Source organism: Staurois parvus, unplaced genomic scaffold (assembly GCF_062004578.1).
Source record: "Staurois parvus isolate SC_StPar_1 unplaced genomic scaffold, SC_StPar_1.0 ptg000132l, whole genome shotgun sequence".
Classification (NCBI taxonomy): Eukaryota; Metazoa; Chordata; class Amphibia; order Anura; family Ranidae; genus Staurois; species Staurois parvus.
Window position 1 is genome coordinate 5,627,590 of NW_028317928.1, and position 20,843 is coordinate 5,648,432.

Consider the following 20,843-nt stretch of genomic DNA (forward strand, 5'->3'; position numbering starts at 1 on the left):
GTGTAGAACTAACGGTGAGCGGCGGCCATTTTCTTGTAGCGCGGATGTTTCCACTAGCCTCTATTATAGAGCGAACATGAGGGAGACAACGGTCACTCAGGACAGGAAGCGTCGCCCAGGGCTATGATATAACGGATAGATTTGATGAAAATCGGAAATAATTAAAATTTATGTGACTGTCCTCTGCACAGGAGATCGCCATTTTGTCGTGGCCTAAATGCTGTATTGGCTTCCTTGGGTATTGGAGCTGCACCGGTTAGAGGTAATGTGTGAGCACTGCATTGCTATTACTGGTCAGGGGGTGCTGTGTGTGCTGGGTGTGTGAGTATGTTTTTTGTGCATAACCCAGCAATGGAGAGAGTGAAGTTCCTTGTTAAGGGTTCCGCCATATTCTCTTCTCTTAGAAATCTACTTTTGCAGATTTGCTTTTATTTCTAATTTACTTACCGTGTAAGCTTTCATTTTCATTCTATTATTTCTAGCTCTTATTAAAAAAAATAATAATAATAATGTTCTTTCTTATCCACTGAGGGAGCACAAGTAGTCTTCACCATTGAGTTATACTGCTGCCTACAGGAGAATTGAAGAAACACTACAAAATAAAACTGTAGGCCAGCCCCCGGATAACCCCTCCTACTACTAGCATGCAGTGAGCAGTACCAGGAGCCGGAGGGGTGAGGCCTGTGTCCCTCAATGGACTCCAAGAAAAAGGTACAAAATTCCTATTTTGGCTGTTGTCCACAGGAAGCCTTCGCCATTGGGTTTATAATGCTGCCTACAGGAAGCTTGAACACTGGCAACTAATAAAACTGTAGACAAATTCAGGGTAACCCTCCTACTCCCATCACATTTCTTTTTTTTTGCTAGTGTCCCAGGTGGATGGACAACTTCTCTTCAGCTCTGTCAGGAAACGTCTAGCCCAGGGTTTCTCAACGAGGGTTCCTCCAGAGGCTGCTGGGAGTTCCTTGAGCAATGAGCAATTTCTGCCTCTCGAATAAGTTTCCACTGACACCATTAATCTTTTCAGCTATCTGTAAGGGGGTAATTGTTTCCAAATAACCACTAATGTAAGGAACATTCTTCCCACTATCCAGCACACTAATGTATCATGAGTTGTAGATAGGTTCAGAAAAGCTGGTCTAGTCTATTCTTGCTAGCGTTTTCTTTCATTTTTTCATTCTACCTTTTTGGCTGGATCAAGTCGACCAGCTTTGTATCCTGGTCTAAGATTCCTTGGTTTCTCTCCCACGTTGAAACTTTCGTCATTGGTTATGTGATTCTTTTTCTTGGTCTTCAGGAATCAAGCATGCTTCTCCATATTTTCTCCTTTTGGTTTCACCAGGTGGTGGGAGGAGGTTCTACCTCATCAGGTGCCAGATTCGGGGGGTTGGTTCTTCAAGTGGCTCTTGAGCCGCATGTTATCTCCAATTCTTGTTCATGTTGGGTCTTTTAGTGGTTATTTGCTGTTGCCCACTCACAGTTGGACTGTTTTTGTATGTCCTGATGATAAAGACTTCCTGAGACCATCAAGGGGTGAGAGAGAACATTTTTGAACTGGCCATAAAATGTTTTTCTTGGAGTCCATTAAGACACATGGGTCCCACCCCTATCTGTTTAGGATTAAGCTCTCAGCACTGCTTTGCTACAAAATTGAGCCTCGCTGGTAGTAGGAAGAGTTATCCCAGGCTGGCCTGCAGTTTTTTTTTGTTTACTGATCCTAGGCGGCAGTTTAACCTAAAGGCGAAGGACTTCCTGTGTCCTTCAATGGACTCCAAGAAAACAATTTCATTGTGAATAAAAAAATTCTACTACTTTCAACTTTCTCCTGTAGTGGTGATGGGTTGTGGCAAAGTGAGTGGATGCAATGAATGAGGAAAACAAGCCAGCTCTGAAGATCACCTGTGGGATTGCTGCTCTTGGGAGGTCTCCCCACCTCTTTCTAGCAGTGTCCATCAAGAGCCTCCACCACGTAGGAGGCTCGGGAAGATGATAAACCATTGCTATGATAGAGCTGGTGACATGTTTATTGTATTGATTTATTTTTCCTTGAGTGCAACAAAGTGAAGAAATGTAAACAAATTTTGTTACATATTTTAGGGCTGTGTACTGTGGGTGTTTCATTCCAGTATGACACAACACTTTTCATTCTTTTTTTGGTTCTGCTTGCAGTGCTTTTCCATGACGGTGTACAATGCCTACAACAGATTCTAGATTTGAACCAGACCTATTCTGATGCTTTCCTCCTACTTGTACAAATCAGTGTTTGTTTGCTAGAAAATTACTTAGAACCCCCAAACGTCAGATATATACATACACACACACACACACACATATATATATATATATATATATATATATATATACACACACACTATAAAGTATTGGGACACCCCTTCAAATCATGTGATTCAGGTGTTCCAATCCCCTCCATGGCCACAGGTGTATACAATCAAGCCCCTAGGCATGCAGACTGCTTCTACAAACATTGGTGAAAGAATGGGTCGCTCTAAGGAGCTCAGTGACTCCAAGCGTGGTCCCGTGATAGGTTGTCACCTGTGCAATAAGTCCATCCATGACATTTCCTGGCTACTAAATATTCCACAATGAACTGTTAGTGGTATTATAACAAAGTGGAAGCAACTGGGAACAACAGCAACTCAGCCACCAAGTGGTAGGCCACGTCACATAACAAAGCGGGGTCAGCGCATGTTGAAGCGCACAGTGCGCAGAAGTCACCAACTGTCTGCAGAGTCAACAGCTAAAGACCTCCAAACTTGGTGTGGCCTTCAGATGAGCACAACAACAGTGCGTAGAGAGCTTCATGGAATTGGGTTTCCATGGCCGAGCAGCTGCATCCAAGCCTTACATCACCAAGTGCAATGCAAAACGTTGGATGCTGTGGTGTAAACACGCCGCCACTGGACTCTAGAGCAGTGGAGACTTGTTCTCTGGAGTGACCAATCACACTTCTCTGTCTGGCAATCTGATGGACGTGTCTGGGTTTGGCGGTTGCCAGGAAAATGGTACTTGCCTGACTGCATTGTGCCAAGTGTAAAGAGTTTGGGGATGGCCCCTTCCTGCTCCAACATGTCTGCACACCAGTGCACAAAGCAAGGTCCATAAAGACACTGATGAGCGAGTTCAAGGTGGAGGAACTTGACTGGCCTACACAGAGTCCTGACCTCAACCCCATAGAACATCTTTGGGATGAATTAGAGCGGAGACTGCGAGCCAGGCCTCCTCCCCTGACATCAGTGCCTGACCTGACAAATGTGCTTCTGGAAGAATGGTCAAACCTTCCCATAGACACCCTCCTAAACCTTGTGGACGGCCTTCCCAGAAGAGTTGAAGCTGTTATAGCTGCAAAGGGCGGGGCCAACTCAATATTGAACCCTATGGGCTAAGACTCTAAGACTGGGATGACATTAAATATTGTGTGTGTATATGTATATATATATATATATATATATACATACACATAATTTTATTTATTTTTTTAGCACAGGCCCTAGAGAATAAAATGACAGTCGTTACAATTTTTTATGTCACACGGTATTTGCGCATAGGTTTTTCAAACACTTTTTTTTCTTCAAAAATACACTTTAATAAATAAAAAAACAATATATAATCCAATTTTTTGTAAGATATGAACGTTGTTACGCCGAGTAAATAGAGTAAACCTAACATGTCATGCTTTACAATTGCGCAAACTTGTGGAATGGCCCAAACTACGGTACCTAAAAATCTCCATAGCTGACACTTTAAAAAAATTTTACAGTTTACAAGTTTAGAGTTACAGAGGAGGTGTAGTTCTATAATCATTGCTCTCCCTCTGACATACGGGGCGATACCTCACATGTGTGTTGCAAACAATGCTTACATATGTGGGCCTGACCTACATATGTGTTCACCACTGTGTGCAATCATGGGGGGGGCGGGGGCACTTTAAAAACATTTTTTTTAATTTTTATTTATTTTATTACATTTTTTTTCATTGTCCCTTTAAAAAAAAATTTGATCACTTTTATTCCTATCACAAGGAATGTAAACATCCCTTGTGATAGAAAAAAACAGTGACAGGTCCACTTTATGGAGAGATCTAGGGTCTATAAGACCGCACATCTCTCCTCCACAACAGAAAGCATTAGATTAAAAAAAACCTCATTGATCTAACGTTTAAAAAAAATGGCCGTTTCCATGAGGCCGGAACCGGAAGTAATGTCATGCTGTTGCTCTAGTCCTCCTAGGCCATAGAGATGAGCGGAGGCCATTTTTCCTCTGCTCATCTCTATGACCAGTTGCCGCCAATGCCGGATCAGATCCCAGGCTCACCAATCATCCAGGTAAGCCCAAAAATCCACTGGAAAGAGGCAGGAGGGGTCTAATTAGTCTCTCAAATCACTTTTTTCAGAAAGACTGGTGCCTGTGGGAAAACCATAACACTGATATTAAACATCAAAATCATGATGTAATTTCCCAGTTAGGCAGATTGACAAGTGGTTACAATTATTTTTTCTTCTTTGCACAAGTTTCATCATGATCAGTCCCCTCCAAAAGGAGCAAAGCTCAATGGACCAAGACAGGAGTTATATGACCGAGAAGATTTAAACCTCACCCTGGAGATCATCTATCTGCTGACCGGAGAGGTGAGGAGGATTCTGGGAGGTCACATGACATCACTTATCTCTATTAATAAAACATAGACCTGACCGGAGAGGTGAGGTGGATTCTGGGAGGCCACATGATATCACTCTTATCTCTATTAATAAAACACAGACCTGACCGGAGAGGTGAGGAGGATTCTGGGAGGTCACATGACATCACTCTTATCTCTGTTAATAAAACACAGACCTGACCGGAGAGGTGAGGATTCTGGGACGTCACATGACATCACTCATCTCTATTAATAAAAAACAGACCTGACCAGATAGGTGAGGAGGATTCTGGGAGGTCACATGACATCACTCATCTCTATTATTAAAACACAGACCTGACCGGAGAGGTGAGGAGGATTCTGGGAGGTCACATGACATCACTCTTATCTCTGTTAATAAAACACAGACCTGACCGGAGAGGTGAGGAGGATTCTGGGAGGTTCATATAACACAACTGTTTCTTGATGCAGAGTTTTCCATCTGTAAAGTCTGGTGATCATGTGACCATCACATTACTTCAAAATTCCTCCCTGATATCTGAGAGAAACAACAATAAGAAGATTCTAGAAGTCGCCCAGAAGATCACTGAGCTGCTGATGGGAGAGGTGAGCGGTGCCGGGAATTCTGGGACATTCTCCAGTAAAAGACAAGGGATGTGTCTGGATGGTGAGTGTATCATTGTGTGTATCAGGTTCCTATAAGGTGTCAGGATGTCACTGTCTATTTCTCCATGGAGGAGTGGGAGTATATAGAAGGACACAAGGATCTCTACAAGGACATCATGATGGAGGACCAGCCGCCCCTCATATCACTGGGTAAGAGGAGACTCATTTCTTGTATTGAGGATCCATCTAGATACACACATCCTCTGATATAAAGATATAGAAACAATAGAGGAGTGGGAGTATATAGAAGGACACAACGATCTGTAGAAGGACGTCATGATGGAGGACCAGCCGTCCCTCACATCACCAGGTAAGAGGAGACTTTAATTTCTTGTATTGAGGATTCACCTAGATACACACATCCTCTGATAGAAAGACATAGAAACAATGTATTCAGTCAGTGTGTGTGCTTCCTACAGATGGATCCTGTAATGGGAACCCACCAGAGAGATGTCCCCGTCCTCTGTATTCCCGGGACTGCACGGACAACCGCCATGATGATCAGGTATCTCAAATTACACTTCAACTGAATCTACAGATATTGTGAGCTCACTTTTGAAAAGATTAACTCCTTGGCGCCAACGTTACACAAATATGTGGCCTCTCGGTGGCTGGGCCTGGACCTTGAGAGGTGCCCAATGTAAACAAACATTTGCCCTGCTTGCTCCCAGCGCAATTACTAGTGCCTCACGGAAAGGTCCCGATTGTTGCTTGCAATCAGGAGCTTTCCGATTATGTGACAGCCAATCACAGCAGTCATGTGACCCTAAACCCTGCCCTGCTTCCCGTCATCACAAACCCCTTAAAGGGCCAGGAGGTGCCGGCGCCAAGCGGTTACATTTTAGAAAGTGGTGTGACATCCGTTCTGATATCTCAGTAATTTAGTGATATGCAAGGAGACTGAATGGGTAAGCTGAGGAGTTGAGAGATGGATTTGGGTGTCGTTAGCAAAGAGATCCGTGGGAGGTAATCAACTGACCAAGGGAGGAGGTGTAGATAGAGGGTAGAAGAGGTTCAAGGACAGAGCCTTAGGGGTCGGAGAAAGAGGAGAGGAGGAGGGAGAGTTGTAGGTGACACTGAACAAGTCCTTAGGTAGGAAGAGAACTAGGAAAGAAGTGATGATGCTGAGATAATCCTGGAAACTCTCATATCTTGCTAAGATCACGATTTCGCACCTTCCTAAGAGATGGTGAGGACCTTACAGTTAGCAGGCCTGGGAATATCTGACCTGCTATTTCACATGGCTCTGTGGACAATAGTGTTCCCAGTATACCTGGGTGCTGGTAGCGAAGAAGCTTCTTAGGGAGTTAAAGCAGAACTCCAATTACATTTTTTTTTTTTGGAACAGCTGCTTGTTTTTCTAGGGGTGAGGAGTAATCTCATATTCACCTGATCCCCTGATCCTACGAAAAAACCGCACTCCCCCACAGTCCAACGGTGGACCGTTCCTGTCTGTGGAGCATGCATTGAGCGTGCTGACATCAGGAACAGTCCAGTTACAAGACCACTGAACTAGGGAGGCAGGAGCTGAAAGGACCGGTCTTGTGCGGGAAGGATCGGTGGGTCAGATGAATATATCTTCTGTGACCTGTCCCCCAGAACAAAACTAACATTTCACCCATGCAGCCCCACTGCACAAACAAAGAAAAAAAATAAAATCCCAGATTTCTGCTTTAAGCGACGATGTTCTAGGTGGGTAGCCTGTGTCCTCTGAAGACCTCCAATTTTAAATTGAGTTTGCTGTTCAGAGTATTATTTAAAGCTTTTTTTTGCATTGTACCCAGGGTGACAGGCTGACTGTTGTTAAAATGGAAGATGCGAGCGACTCTGAGGAGTGTATGAAGGGCAGCAAACAATGTAAGGAAGAGGAAATCCCTCCAGAGATCAGCACAGGTGAGGAATAAACACTAAATCCAGATTCTTCTTGTTCAGTCACTACAGTAATCTCTTCTTCTCTCCCCTCTTCAACGAGTTTAGTTCCATTTTAAAGTGTTACTAAACCCACAACAGTACAATCAGTCTGTATATGCAGTAAAGCATGATTATTATACTCACTGTGGAACCTAAGGGGTTAATTCTCTGCATTGTGTAAAAGACTGTTTGATCCTGTCCTCTCTGATCCTCCCCTTCTACTGTCCCCAAACCATCTGCCATAGTACGGAGCAGCAGTTGCAAGTTTGCACATGCTCAGTTTATATGTGTGTGTATGGCTAGAGAGGTTTTTTTTTTTTTTTTTTTTTTTTCTTTGAAGGGTGCATGTGATCAGCACAGGGCCAATCAACACTATCCAGACAAAGGTTCAGGGGTCCTGCAGCCTCACAGGACAGTCAGAGGAGATTGATAGAAAATGTATTTAGCAGTTTATATTTACTAAAATAATTGCATGTACTGTGTACTGTGAGAGACTGGATATAGTGAATGCAGGGTCCAGGGAGACCAGATACAGTGAATGCCGGGTCCGGGGAGACCGGATATAGTGAATACCAGGACCGGGGAGACCAGATATAGTGAATGCAGGGTCCGGGGAGACCAGATATAGTGAATGCCGGGTCCGGGGAGACCGGATATAGTGAATGCAGGGTCCAGGGAGACCGGATATGGTGAATGCAGGGTCCGAGGAGAGCGGATATAGTGAATGCAGGGTCCGGGGAGGCCGGATATAGTGAATGCAGGGTCCGGGGAGGCCGGATATAGTGAATGCAGGGTCCGGGGAGGCCGGATATAGTGAATGCAGGGTCCGGGGAGAGCGGATATAGTGAATGCAGGGTCCGGGGAGACCGGATATAGTGAATGCAGGGTCCGGGGAGACCGGATATAGTGAATGCAGGGTTCGGGGAGACCGGATATAGTGAATGCAGGGTCCGGGGAGACCGGATATAGTGAATGCAGGGTCCGAGGAGAGCGGATATAGTGAATGCAGGGTCCGGGGAGGCCGGATATAGTGAATGCAGGGTCCGGGGAGGCCGGATATAGTGAATGCAGGGTCCGGGGAGGCCGGATATAGTGAATGCAGGGTCCGGGGAGAGCGGATATAGTGAATGCAGGGTCCGGGGAGGCCGGATATAGTGAATGCAGGGTCCGAGGAGAGCGGATATAGTGAATGCAGGGTCCGGGGAGGCCGGATATAGTGAATGCAGGGTCCGGGGAGGCCGGATATAGTGAATGCAGGGTCCGGGGAGGCCGGATATAGTGAATGCAGGGTCCGGGGAGAGCAGATATAGTGAATGCAGGGTCCGGGGAGAGCGGATATAGTGAATGCAGGGTCCGGGGAGACCGGATATAGTGAATGCAGGGTCCGGGGAGGCTGGATATAGTGAATGCAGGGTCCGGGGAGAGCGGATATAGTGAATGCAGGGTCCGGGGAGGCTGGATATAGTGAATGCAGGGTCCGGGGAGAGCGGATATAGTGAATGCAGGGTCCGGGGAGAGCAGATATAGTGAATGCAGGGTCCGAGGAGAGCGGATATAGTGAATGCAGGGTCCGGGGAGGCCGGATATAGTGAATGCAGGGTCCGGGGAGGCCGGATATAGTGAATGCAGGGTCCGGGGAGAGCGGATATAGTGAATGCAGGGTCCGGGGAGAGCGGATATAGTGAATGCAGGGTCCGGGGAGAGCGGATATAGTGAATGCAGGGTCTGGGGAGAGCGGATATAGTCAATGCAGGGTCCAGGGTTTAGTAACACTTTAAGGCACTGTTAATCTTTCCTTTTCTTATTTGCTTCAGATAGACAGCACTGTGGGATTAGCACAGAGGGCTGTCCAGTTATCTCTTTAGATGGTAAAAGAGAAGCTGATGACATCACATCTGATGACCCGCCAGCAGAAAGCCCTATCAGCCTGAACCTCCATGCGGTAAGCTAACCTGTAATGATGTTCAGATACATTAGGTCCAGCTAAGATGGTCACATCTGTGGGTTCCAGCAGACACCAAAGTAGGCCTTAATATTTAGGGAAGACTTGGTTGGCCAAACTGTATTTTGACTATTTCTTTGCATGGGTTTGTCACTCGTTGCCTCTGAACATACAATAAATGGGAACCAAGTGTCTTTGCATTATCCATGAACATGCGTGGTCAGGCACATTTCTCCTTTTTAGATTTTCTGACCGGGTCACTCTATGGGTGGGCATATGGGGGCAGAACTTTCACCAAAAGTGAAACTTTGTTCTGAGTTTAAGATTCGAGCGTTCAGATTGTAAAGCAGAACCTGGTTGATAGAACTAAGGCACATGTACAATAAAATATTCAATGCAAGGAAAGGAAGGGTCAGCACTTGGAGATATTTTCCTACTTTCTCTCAGAAGCTTTTGCTTGTTAATTCCTTATGAGAACCAACAACCACATTGTACCTTGCACTGTTATGTATGGTCCCCTTCCCCCAGTCTATACACAGAAGCAAAGCTCTTGTCATATTCTTATGTGGGAATATGTAACCCTTTTTGGTTTCAATATCCCATACCAGAGTCCTGATCACCACCATACTCAATACCAGCATTCTGATCACCACTATACCAGCATCCTGACCACTATACCAGCATCCTGATAACCGCCATATGCCATACCAGCGTCCTTATCACTACCATACTCAATACCAGCATCCTGATCACCACTATACTAGCATCCTGATCACCACCATACCAGCGTCCTGATCACCGCCATACCCCATACCAGCGTCCTGATCACCGCCATACCCCATACCAGCGTCCTGATCACCGCCATACCCCATACCAGCGTCCTGATCACCGCCATACCCCATACCAGCTCCCTGATCACCGCCATACCCCATACCAGCGTCCTGATCACCGCCAAACCCCATACCAGCGTCCTGATCACCGCCATACTCCATACCAGCGTCCTGATCACCGCCATACCCCATACCAGCACCCTGATCACCACCATACCCCATACCAGTGTCCTGATCACCGCCATACCCCATACCAGCACCCTGATCACCGCCATACCCCATACCAGCACCCTGATCTCCGCCATACCCCATACCAGCATCCTGATCACTGCCATACCCCATACCAGCATCCTTATCACTACCATACAGTACGTCTTACCAGCATTTTAGGATCTCAACTGATCAATTTTCAGATATATATCGCATGGTTTCTAGACCCTATAACGTTCGCACAGACTAAATGATATACACCACTTTAGGTTATTTTTACCCAAAAAATGTTTGGTATTTTTTTCATCATTATAGCTAAATATAAAAACCCCAGTGGTGAATACCACCAAAAGAAAGCTCTATTTGTATGGGACAAATGATACAAATTTCATTTTGGTACAGTGTTGCATGACCGCGCAATTGTCATTCAAAGTGCAACAGCGCTGAAAGCTGAAAATTTACCTGGGCAGGAAGGGGTTGAAAGTGTCCAGACTTGAAGTGGTTAACTTACCTTTACAAAATCTTCCCTGACCTGTGTCCCTGTTGCACATTCAGTCAGGGAGCGCATAGCCTGTAGCCAAAACCTCAGCAACGGGACCACATGTTACATAAGCGCAATCTGTTTTAGCAGAGAAGTTCATCTGTCCCAGCACAGCGATATGAACACATACACTATATTGCCAAAAGTATTGGCCCCGCCCTCCAAATAATTGGATTCAGGTGTTCCAATCCCCTCCATGGCCACAGGTGTATACAATCAAGCCCCTAGGCATGCAGACTGCTTCTACAGACATTGGTGAAAGAATGGGTCGCTCTCAGGAGCTCAGTGACTCCAAGCGTGATAGGTTGTCACCTGTGCAATAGGTCCATCCGTGACATTTCCTGGCTACTAAATATTCCACGCTCAACTGTTAGTGGGATTATAACAAAATGGAAGCAACTGGGAACAACAGCAACTCAGCCACCAAGTGGTAGGCCATGTCACATGACAGAGTGGGGTTAGCTCATGCTGAAGCGCACAGTGCGCAGAGGTCACCACCTGCCTGCAGAGTCAATAGCTAAAAACCTCCAAACTTGGTGTGGCCTTCAGATGAGCCCAACAACAGTGCGTAGAGAGCTTCATGGAATGGGTTTCCATGGCCGAGCAGCTGCATCCAAGCCTTACATCACCAAATGCAATGCAAAGCATCGGATGCTGTGGTGTAAAGTACGCCGCCACTGGACTCTAGAGCAGTGGAGACGTGTTCTCTGGAGTGACCAATCACGCTTCTCTGTCTGGCAATCTGATGGACATGTCTGGGTTTGACGGTTGCCAGGAGAATAGTACTTGCCTGACTGCATTGTGCCAAGTGTAAAGTTTGGTGGAGGGTGGATTATGGTGTGGGGTTGTGTTTCAGGGGTTGGGTTTGGCCCCCTAGTTCCAGTGAAGGGAACTCTTAAGGCATCAGCATACCAATACATTTTGGACAATTTCATGTTCCCAACTTTGTGGGAAAAGTTTGGGGATGGCCCCTTCCTGTTCCAACATGACTGCACACCAGTGCACAAAGCAAGGTCCATAAAGACATGGAGGAGCCAGTTTGGGGTGGAGGAACTTGACTGGCCTGCACAGAGTCCTGACCTCAACCCCATAGAACACCTTTGGGATGAATTAGAGCAGAGACTGCGAGCCAGGCCTCCTCCCCCGACATCAGTGCCTGACCTGGCAAATGTGCTTCTGGAAGAATGTTCAAACCTTCCCATAGACACCCTCCTAAACCTTGTGGACGGCCTTCCCAGAAGAGTTGAAGCTGTTATAGCTGCAAGGGCGGGGCCAACTCAATATTGAACCCTACGGACTTAGACTGGGAGGCCATTAAAGGTCATGTGCGTGGAAAGGCAGGCGGCCCAATACTTTTGCCAATATAGTGTACATTATATTGAAGGGTCAAAAAAAAAAATCTAATTCAGAAAGGTTGGTCGGAGCATATGTTCTGTTACACAGCACCGGTCCATATGCAGAGTAGCTGTGTTTAGTCCCTGGGGGAAAGTGTGGACATTGTGGTTGCTACAAAGGGACTCCAAAGAGACCCCCAAGTGACTGTAGAGTCTGGGAAGTCATATACTGAAATCTTTAAAGCAGGGGTGCTCAACTTTTTGAAGAGTAGAGTTCGGTTTTTACTGCCCCAAACCGCAAATTTAAACAAGCCTTTACTGTCCTGACACCCTATAAGGCTGCTTTCATACTGATGCACTGCAGTTTATCCGCACACAGTGCACCTGCGACTTTCCTTCTGGTTAGCTGCTCTGAGCCATAGACCTCTATAACACCTTAAAGGTGTGATGCACTTTCTGAAAGCACACCAGAACTCCTGCATTCAGCGCAGCAAACTCCCCAGGCTGCTAGAAAGGTCCCAGGCGAGGTGCACATGGTATGCACAGGAGGCGCTGCTACAGGGGAAGCACTGGCTTATGCAGCTCCTGCTCACTCTGTGGCTACCTGCTTCCTCCGCTGCTGGCACCGGTTCCTTGCTTTCTGATGCTCTGAGATGGCAGGTCGGCACCCTGTTGATCACGATCTGGGCTTGTCAAACCCATCATCCCAGAGCACGGCCATGCTCTTCTCTCCTTTAAGGTTGCAGGCCACATCAGAGGGCTCCATTAACCACAAGATGAGCACCCCTGCTTTAAAGGGTGTCTTTAGCTGAATAGATGGTACTATTAATCTAATGACACAGCACAGAAGAGTGACAGTAATGCAGGCCATAAATGGGTTGAATTCTGAACAAATTTTTTTAGAAAATCGGAAATTTTGTGCGTTTTTGTATGGTGCCACCATTGCTTTCGAAATTCAACCACCCAAGCCTTCAATTTCACCTCATGTTGCTAAAGAAAATAATTTTCCTGGCTGGGAATCTTATTTTCTTCCCAGGTCAACTCACGCTTATTTTTTTTTTTCAATTATATTCACCACATGATTCTTCTATCATTGATTAAAAATTCATTAGTTTTTAAAAAAAGTTCCAACATGCCCGATCATTCAAATATGATGGCTGCACGAAAATCGACCGATGCTGCAGCCCACAAAACAAAATTTGTTCTGAATTCGGTCAACGTATGGCCTGCATAAGTGTGGTTACAGATTTTTTTTTTTAATATCAACTGGGTTTAATAGATTTTTAAACAGTTTTTGTCTTCTCTCTCAGGGAACTCCCAGATCCAGAAAGTCTTTCACCTGCTCCATATGTGGAAGGTGCTTCGCACAAAGGTTTCTTCTGCTCAGACATCTTCGATCACACAAGACCGGGAGACCACACTGCTGCTCTGATTGCGGCAAATGCTTCATTCAAAAGGGGCACCTTGTGGTACACCAACGACTTCACACAGGGGAGAAGCCATATTCCTGCCAGGAATGTGAGAAGAGCTTCATCCAGAAAGCTTCTCTTTTGTACCATCAGGGCACACACTCGGGGGAAAAACCTTATTCCTGTACTGAGTGCGAGAAGAGCTTCACCCAGAAAGCTGCTCTGATCTACCATCAGGGTACACACTTCCGGGAGAAACCTCATTCCTGTACCAAGTGTGGTGAAAGCTTCCAAAAGAAGGTGTTTCTCGTCAAACATCGACGGATGTGCATGCAGGAGAAACCCTATTCTTGTTCCGAATGTGGGAAATGCTTTGTGAACAAATTATACCTGATCGGTCATCAGAGGGTCTACACAGGTAAAAAGCCATTTTCCTGCCCTGAGTGTGGGAAAAGTTTTGCTTTGAGGTCAACTCTTTCCAACCACCGGAAGGTCCACCTAAAGCAAAAGCCATTCTCTTGCTCAGAGTGCAGAAAGTTTTTCGTCAACAAGACCTCTCTAATCTTCCACCAGGCCACCCACACAGGGCTGAAGCCTTTTTTGTGCCTGGAATGTGGGAAACGGTTTGCACAGAAGTCCCATCTGACTGTACACCAGAGGTGGCACACAGGGGAAAAGCCTTACCTCTGTACGGAATGTGGGAAATCCTTTGTGGGGAAGTCGTACCTTGAAGACCATTTGACCATCCACACGGGTCAGAAGCCGTATTCGTGTTCTGAATGCGGGAAGCAGTTTGCCTATAGGGCAAACTTGATTGTTCATCGGAGGAGGCACACTGGGGAAAAACCGCATTCATGCCCAGAGTGAGGCAAATGCTTCGTGCAGAAGTCTTCTATGGTTGACCACCAGAGAATCCACACCAACAACTTCTTCTGCTCGGAGTGTGGCAAAGGATACACACGCAAAGCCATGCTGGTTATCCACCAGAAGACCCACCTGGAGCAGAAGCCGTACTTGTGTTCGGAGTGCGGGAAGAGTTTTGTGAAGAAGGAATCCCTTGCCTCGCATCAGAGAATCCACACCAATAGCCTTTTCTCCTGTCCTGACTGCGGGAAGGGCTTTCTGCACAAATACAGCATGCTGCAGCACCAGAAGTCACACGGGGTCCAAGAGAAGCCCTTCTCATGCTCAAAATGCGGCAAAAGCTTCACCCAAAAGTCAGGTCTGGTCAGGCATCAAAGAGTTCACACAGGCGAGAAACAGTTTTCTTGTACAGATTGTGGAAGGAGCTTCACTTGGAAACACTGTCTTGTCAGTCACCAGAAATGTCATCAAGACCAAATATCGGGGGCCGAGAGATCACTCTCAGATTCCAGTACCGGCATTTCCGATTTAGGAGGCGCCATGATCCTTTATGTGCACCAAAATTAATAGAAATGGTGCAGTTTTTGTTTTTTTTAACCAAATTTATAGAATAATTATGTGATGTACATGAAGAAAACAATTTCGTTTTTAAGTCAGTAAAATTTTTTCTCTTTAAACATGGCCTGCACATGCAGTAGTACGTTGCTTTGTTTTGTTAGGCATTAACCACCAGACCACCAGAAGGTTTTAACCCCTTCATGACTCGGGCATTTTTTTGCTATTCAGCACTGTGCTACTTTAACTGGCAATTGTGCGGTCATGCAACACTGTAGGGAAATTACTTTTACATCATTTTTTCACAGAAAAAGAACTTTCTTTTGGTGGTATTTGATCACTACTGGGTTTTTTATTTTATATTATATAAACGGAAAAAGGCCAAACATTTTGAAAAAAAAAACTTTATTTTTTACTTTCTGTTATAAAACATAAACAAAAAAATTCTAATTTCTTCATAAATTTAAGCCAAAATGTATTTTGCTACATGTCTTTGGTAAAAAAAAAGAAGTGTATATTAATTGGTTTGTGTGAAAGTTATAGCATCTACAAACTGGTATACAGTGTATACTGGAATTTAATCAGCTATAGACACTATACTGCTAATGGCGGTGATCAGCGACTATGTGCCTATGATAGTGTGGAAGGCAATGTGGCACTAACAGACACTGGCTGGGAGGGACATTAACTGACACTGACGTCGCTGGTGGCACTAATACAGTGATCAGTGATAATACTGTACACAATGGCTGGGAAGGGGTTTTGTTGAATTACTGGTATGCTTTGGGTTATTGTCCTGTTGCATCACCCATCCTCTGCGAAGCTTCAGTTGGCGGACAGATGGTCGTACGTTTTCCTGCAAAATGTCTTGATAAACTCTGGAATTCATTTTCCCATCAATGACAACAATCCGTCCAGGCCCTGAGGCAGCAAAGCAGCCCCAAACCATGATGCTCCCTCCGCCATGTTTTACAGTGGGGATGAGGTTTTGATGTTGGTGTGCTGTGCCTTTTTTTTCTCCACACATAGTGTTGTGTGTTCTTCCCAAACAACTCAATCTTGGTTTCATCTGTCCACAGTATATTTTGCCAGTAGTGCTGTGGAACATCCAGGTGCTCTTTTGCAAACTTCAAACGTGCTGCAATATTCTTTTTGGACAGCAATGGCTTCCTCCGTGGTGTCCTCCCATGTACTCCATTCTTGTTTAATGTTTTCCTTATTGTAGATGTGTCAACAAAAATGTTAGCATGTGCCAGAGATTTCTGTAGGTCTTTAGCTGACACTCTGGGATTCTTCTTTACCTCATGCAGCATTCTGCGCTGTGCTCCTGCAGTCATTTTTACAGGACGACCACGCCTAGGGAGAGTAGCAACAGTGCTAAACTTTCTCCATTTGTAGACAGTCTGTCTTACCGTGGACACATGAACATCAAGGCTTTTGGAGATACTTTTGTAACCCTTTCCAGCTTCATGCAAGTCAACAATTCTTGATCGTAGGTCTTCTGAGAGCTCTTTTCTGCGAGGCATGGTTCACATCAGACAGTGCTTCTTGAAACCAGTAAACCCAAAACAGGTGTGTGTTTTTTAAGGGCAGGACAGCTGTCAGCAACACATCCAATATCATCACACTGATTGGAGTCAAGGTTGGCTCACTCCTGGCTCCAATTAGCTCTGGGAGAAGTCATTAGGCTAGGGCCTCACATACTTTTTCCTCCCTGCACTGCGAATGTTTACATGTTATGTGCAATTAAACCATGGCAACATCTAATTTTTGTGTAGTATTATGTTCAGCAGACTGTGTTCTTCTATTGTTGTGACTTAGATGACGTTCAGAGCACATTTTATATGCCAATTCATGCAAAACTCCACGTAATCCCAAGGGGTTCACATACTTTTTCTTGCAACTGTGTATATATATATATATATATATATATATATATATAAATATATTGAATATGGCCAAAATTTTAGTATTTCAAATATATGTCAATATATTTGGGAAGAATATTTCTAAAATATATTTCAAATATATTTTTCTTCCATGTGGGTAGGAAAACACGTTAGCTCTGTTAGTATATGCAGAGACTGCAGGAAATCTTGCCCACATAACCTATTTCCACAGCCTTTTTTTTTTTTAACCTGTATCTGTTATTAACCACTTCCTGTCTGGACACTTTTACCCCCTTCCTGTCAAGGGCAATTTTCAGCTTTGAGTGCTATCACACTTTGAATGACAATTGCGCGGTCATGCAATACTGTACCCATATGAATTTTTTACCATTTTTTTGAGACAGATAAAGCTATATTTTGGTGGTATTTATTCACCGCTGGGATTTTTATTTTTTTTACTATGTAAATGAAAAAGTCCAAAAATTTTGAAAAAAAGTGTTTTTTTTAAATAAAAGTTTGCAAATAAATAATATTTCATCATAGATCTTGGCCAAAATTTATTCAGTTATTTTTTTAGTAAAAAAAAAAAATCCAAATTAGTTTATAACCAAAAATTATAATTTTTAAACATTTTTTTTTACATTTTTATTTTATTTTTTTTATATTTTTATTTTTTTTTTTTTTTTTTACATACTGTCACCCTAGCAGTACAGTGTCACCATGGTGACACTGTACTACTTGTGGGGGGTGATGAAGATTTTTTTTTTTACACTGATTGCTTTTACATCCATATAGGATGTAAAAGCAATCATTTCTCTTTCTCTCTGTCTGCATTCTTGCAGTCATTGAGAAGTACTGAGTGAGCTGTGATTGGTCACAGCTTGCCACATGGTACAAGGCTTTTGTGAATAGCCTTGTACCATGTGACCTCTGTGATCATTCACAGATTTCACACGTAGTAAGCAATAATGTCACAAGTGACATCTTGCTTACTACTTTGCATGTGATCACTGATTCGCCAATCAGTGATCACATGATCGGGACCTCGTAGAGAGGTCCCGTCCGACGATCGGTGTTTCACTGTGTCCGGAGGACACAGCGGGCACCGGATCGCGGTGGTGCGCGCTCCCAGGGAGCGCGCACAGCTAGAAAAGGCGGGTGCCGTTTATGAGCGGCAACCCGCCCCTGGACTGCTACCGCCCTGCCATTTATAAACAGCAGGTGGACGGCGAGAGGTTAAAGGCTCAGGCCTGTGTAAAAATTGCTTTGTTTAAAAGCAATCTGTCTGTGGTCTGCACTGTAATTGCAATACAATACTGTAATAGTTTGCTCCCAAGCAAGACACACAATAGAACAATGGGATGCACCAGATGGCAGTAAACAATGAACAACCCCCACACCCCACCTACAGTATACATGTCTACACAATATCAGGACATTACACCCTGTACCCCTAACAGGCACAGGGTGACTTACACATAAGAGGAATATGGGTAGCTGAGACAGGGGTCCTCCCACCCCTCCAAAGTGAGCTGGGTTCCATGGGTTCCCCACCCAAAGTCACTCCCGTCACAGTGTGTATATAATATATTGTATATACGTATCTGTATGTATATTTGGGAAAATTGTTGCCATATGTAATTTTACTTTCCTGAATCTTCCTTGTGTCAGCATACTACAGGTCAGCTCTGCCCCTATGACTGCTCCAGGACAACCCCTAACTAGCTCATAAATCTTGACCTGTACCCCAACAATTGTTCCCATCACAATCCTTATGATGGAAACGAGGGGTAGGAATCCTAGGCTGACATCCAGAAGATCCAGGAAAAGAAAATTAGGGTAAAAATGGCAACAATTTTCCCAGTTTCTGGACCACCTCACGTCTGCCTACTATAAGATTTACCAAGCAAAACCAAGAAGGGCGGTAAATAAGTGAGCTACAACTCAAAAAATACTCCACATAAAAAGAGGTTAAAACACTAAGGAAAACATAGAAGATCTGAAAGCTTCAGAAGCGTCCAAGCGTTCATGCTGTAATGATGCATGAAGGTGTTCATAATGTTCTAGATTGCCACCTCTGCCGACACATGTGCATGAGAAGCCCATGTGGCCGCCATGTTTTTTGTTTAAAATTCCACAGGAGGAGGAAGACCCAAGGACCTATATGTGATATGAATTGCCTTCATAATGACTAAATTTGGAGAAAGTGACTATCTCTGGAGGAAGTGCTTGCCCTTTCTTCAGTCCTGATGGGAAGACACATAGATTGACTACTTCCTTAACATTCTTAGCCCGTTCCATATAAACTTAGAGAGACTGGACCAGGTCCAATTTTTTCCACTTCTTCCACTGTCTTCTGTTTCGTCAGGTGTAAAAGCAGTTAAAACAGACTCCCAGTTTAAATGAAAAGGAAGACACCTCCGGCAGAAAAAGATGGATGGTAATAACACTGTCCATAAGTATAATGCAGTGAGACTTTTTCACAGAAAAGGCACGTAACTCAAGAAACTCTCCTGGCAGAGGCGATAGCTGTCAGTAAAATTGATCTCTGTGCAAGAAGAAATATTTGCAGGAGGACTTAGGAGCAAACGGAGCAGATAACGAGGCCATGAGAACTAGAAAAAGGTCTAATTTCAAAAAGTAACATCCAGGGGCGGACTGACAACTCATGGGGCCCCCGGGCAATAGCAGATCATGAGGACCCTGTGTCCTTGCACAAACTCAAAAAAGCCTATGAAAAAAATACCAGGGGCATCTCATGGGGCCCCCTACTGATCCCGGGCCCTCGGGCAGTGCCCGAGTTTCCAAATGGTCAGTCTGCCCCTGGTAACATCTGACTGGTGGATAGATCTTTCTGATTGCCTTCAAGAAATACAAGGGAAGGAAAGCCCATCTTTCCTCAGGCCAATAAAGCCAATACTTGAACCCTCAGAGAGGTATAGGCCAGACCTCTATTCAAACTTTTCTGCAGAGAATCCAAAATATTCATTAAACAGAACAAAACAGAGAGAATATAACAGTTTTCCAAAATTCGAATTTCAAATAGAATAAATTCGAATGCCGGCTTGAATTTTTTCTGAATTCGAAAACGAATAAATGAAAGGAAACAAATTCCAAAAACGAGCTAAACTAATTTAACGAAACAAGATTATTTAAATAACAAAGCAAAAAAATGTTTTTCGTTCTGCAAGTCTAGTTGTGATTCACAAATCATCTGCTCAAATTGTATATCACGTTCTGAGAACCTGAGGGGTAGAAGGCTATGAGAGACATTCCTTGCTGCTCTGCCTGAAGAAATATTTGCCACACTCTCTGTAAAAGAGGAAGACTCTTGGACCATCCTTGGAATATGCCACCAAGGTTTTGTTGTCCAACAGAGACTTTGTTGTCTAACCTTGTAGCAAGTGTTGGAAGGTCTCTAGTACCTTCAGGACTGCCATAAGCTCCAACTGATTGAAACTAGTGGAAGGCATCAGGTGCCACTGCCTCTGAGCTCAATGGCCTAAACAATAATCCCCCGAGTCTAGGAGACTGGCATTCATCATCACTATAACCGGAGCAGGCGACTAAAGTGGGATACTCTGAGCCAAGTTGCGGTGACAAAGTCCACCACCTTGGAGACTGCACTATTCGGAAAGGGATGGTAATACTTTGAAGCAGAGAAAGGCAATCCCATTGATGAAGGATGTTGTACTGGAAACATCTTCATTGCGACCTGGCCCACTGAAGAATGGTGGAGAAAAAGATACCCGGGAAACTCAAACATTCTCTTGCCGACAAAGATGTTCTTATCATCACTGCCCTCGTGCATTTCTGAATGTTCAGATCCTTCCACCACTGTGCAGCACTGATCTGAACCTACTCAATGACTTTGCCATGAGGAACAATGGTGGTGGGAACCGTTTTTCCTCTTTCCTGAACGGGAAGCAGAGGAATGGTTTCTGCAGATTTAAATTCTTCTATACAGTACACCTCTGGAAACAATAATGTTTTAAAACATGCTTTTGCAAAACAGGTAAGAGGCGCGCCACCGCCCTA

The 20,843-nt window shown here is 44.5% G+C and overlaps 2 protein-coding genes across 2 annotated transcripts in view; one reads left to right on the plus strand and one right to left on the minus strand.

Moving 5' to 3' along the window:
• LOC149466225 (uncharacterized) overlaps positions 1-16,683 on the plus strand; it is a 36,364-nt gene extending 19,681 nt beyond the window's left edge. Inside the window, 8 exon segments of the mRNA XM_089672691.1 lie at positions 248-262; positions 4,530-4,646; positions 5,126-5,260; positions 5,347-5,470; positions 5,740-5,825; positions 7,105-7,213; positions 9,046-9,173; positions 13,399-16,683. Of these exon segments, the coding sequence (XP_089528817.1) occupies positions 248-262; positions 4,530-4,646; positions 5,126-5,260; positions 5,347-5,470; positions 5,740-5,825; positions 7,105-7,213; positions 9,046-9,173; positions 13,399-14,928 (2,244 nt within the window). The 3' untranslated portion in view covers positions 14,929-16,683.
• LOC149466215 (uncharacterized) overlaps positions 1-20,843 on the minus strand; it is a 475,763-nt gene that overhangs the window by 330,781 nt on the left and 124,139 nt on the right. The window lies entirely within an intron of this gene.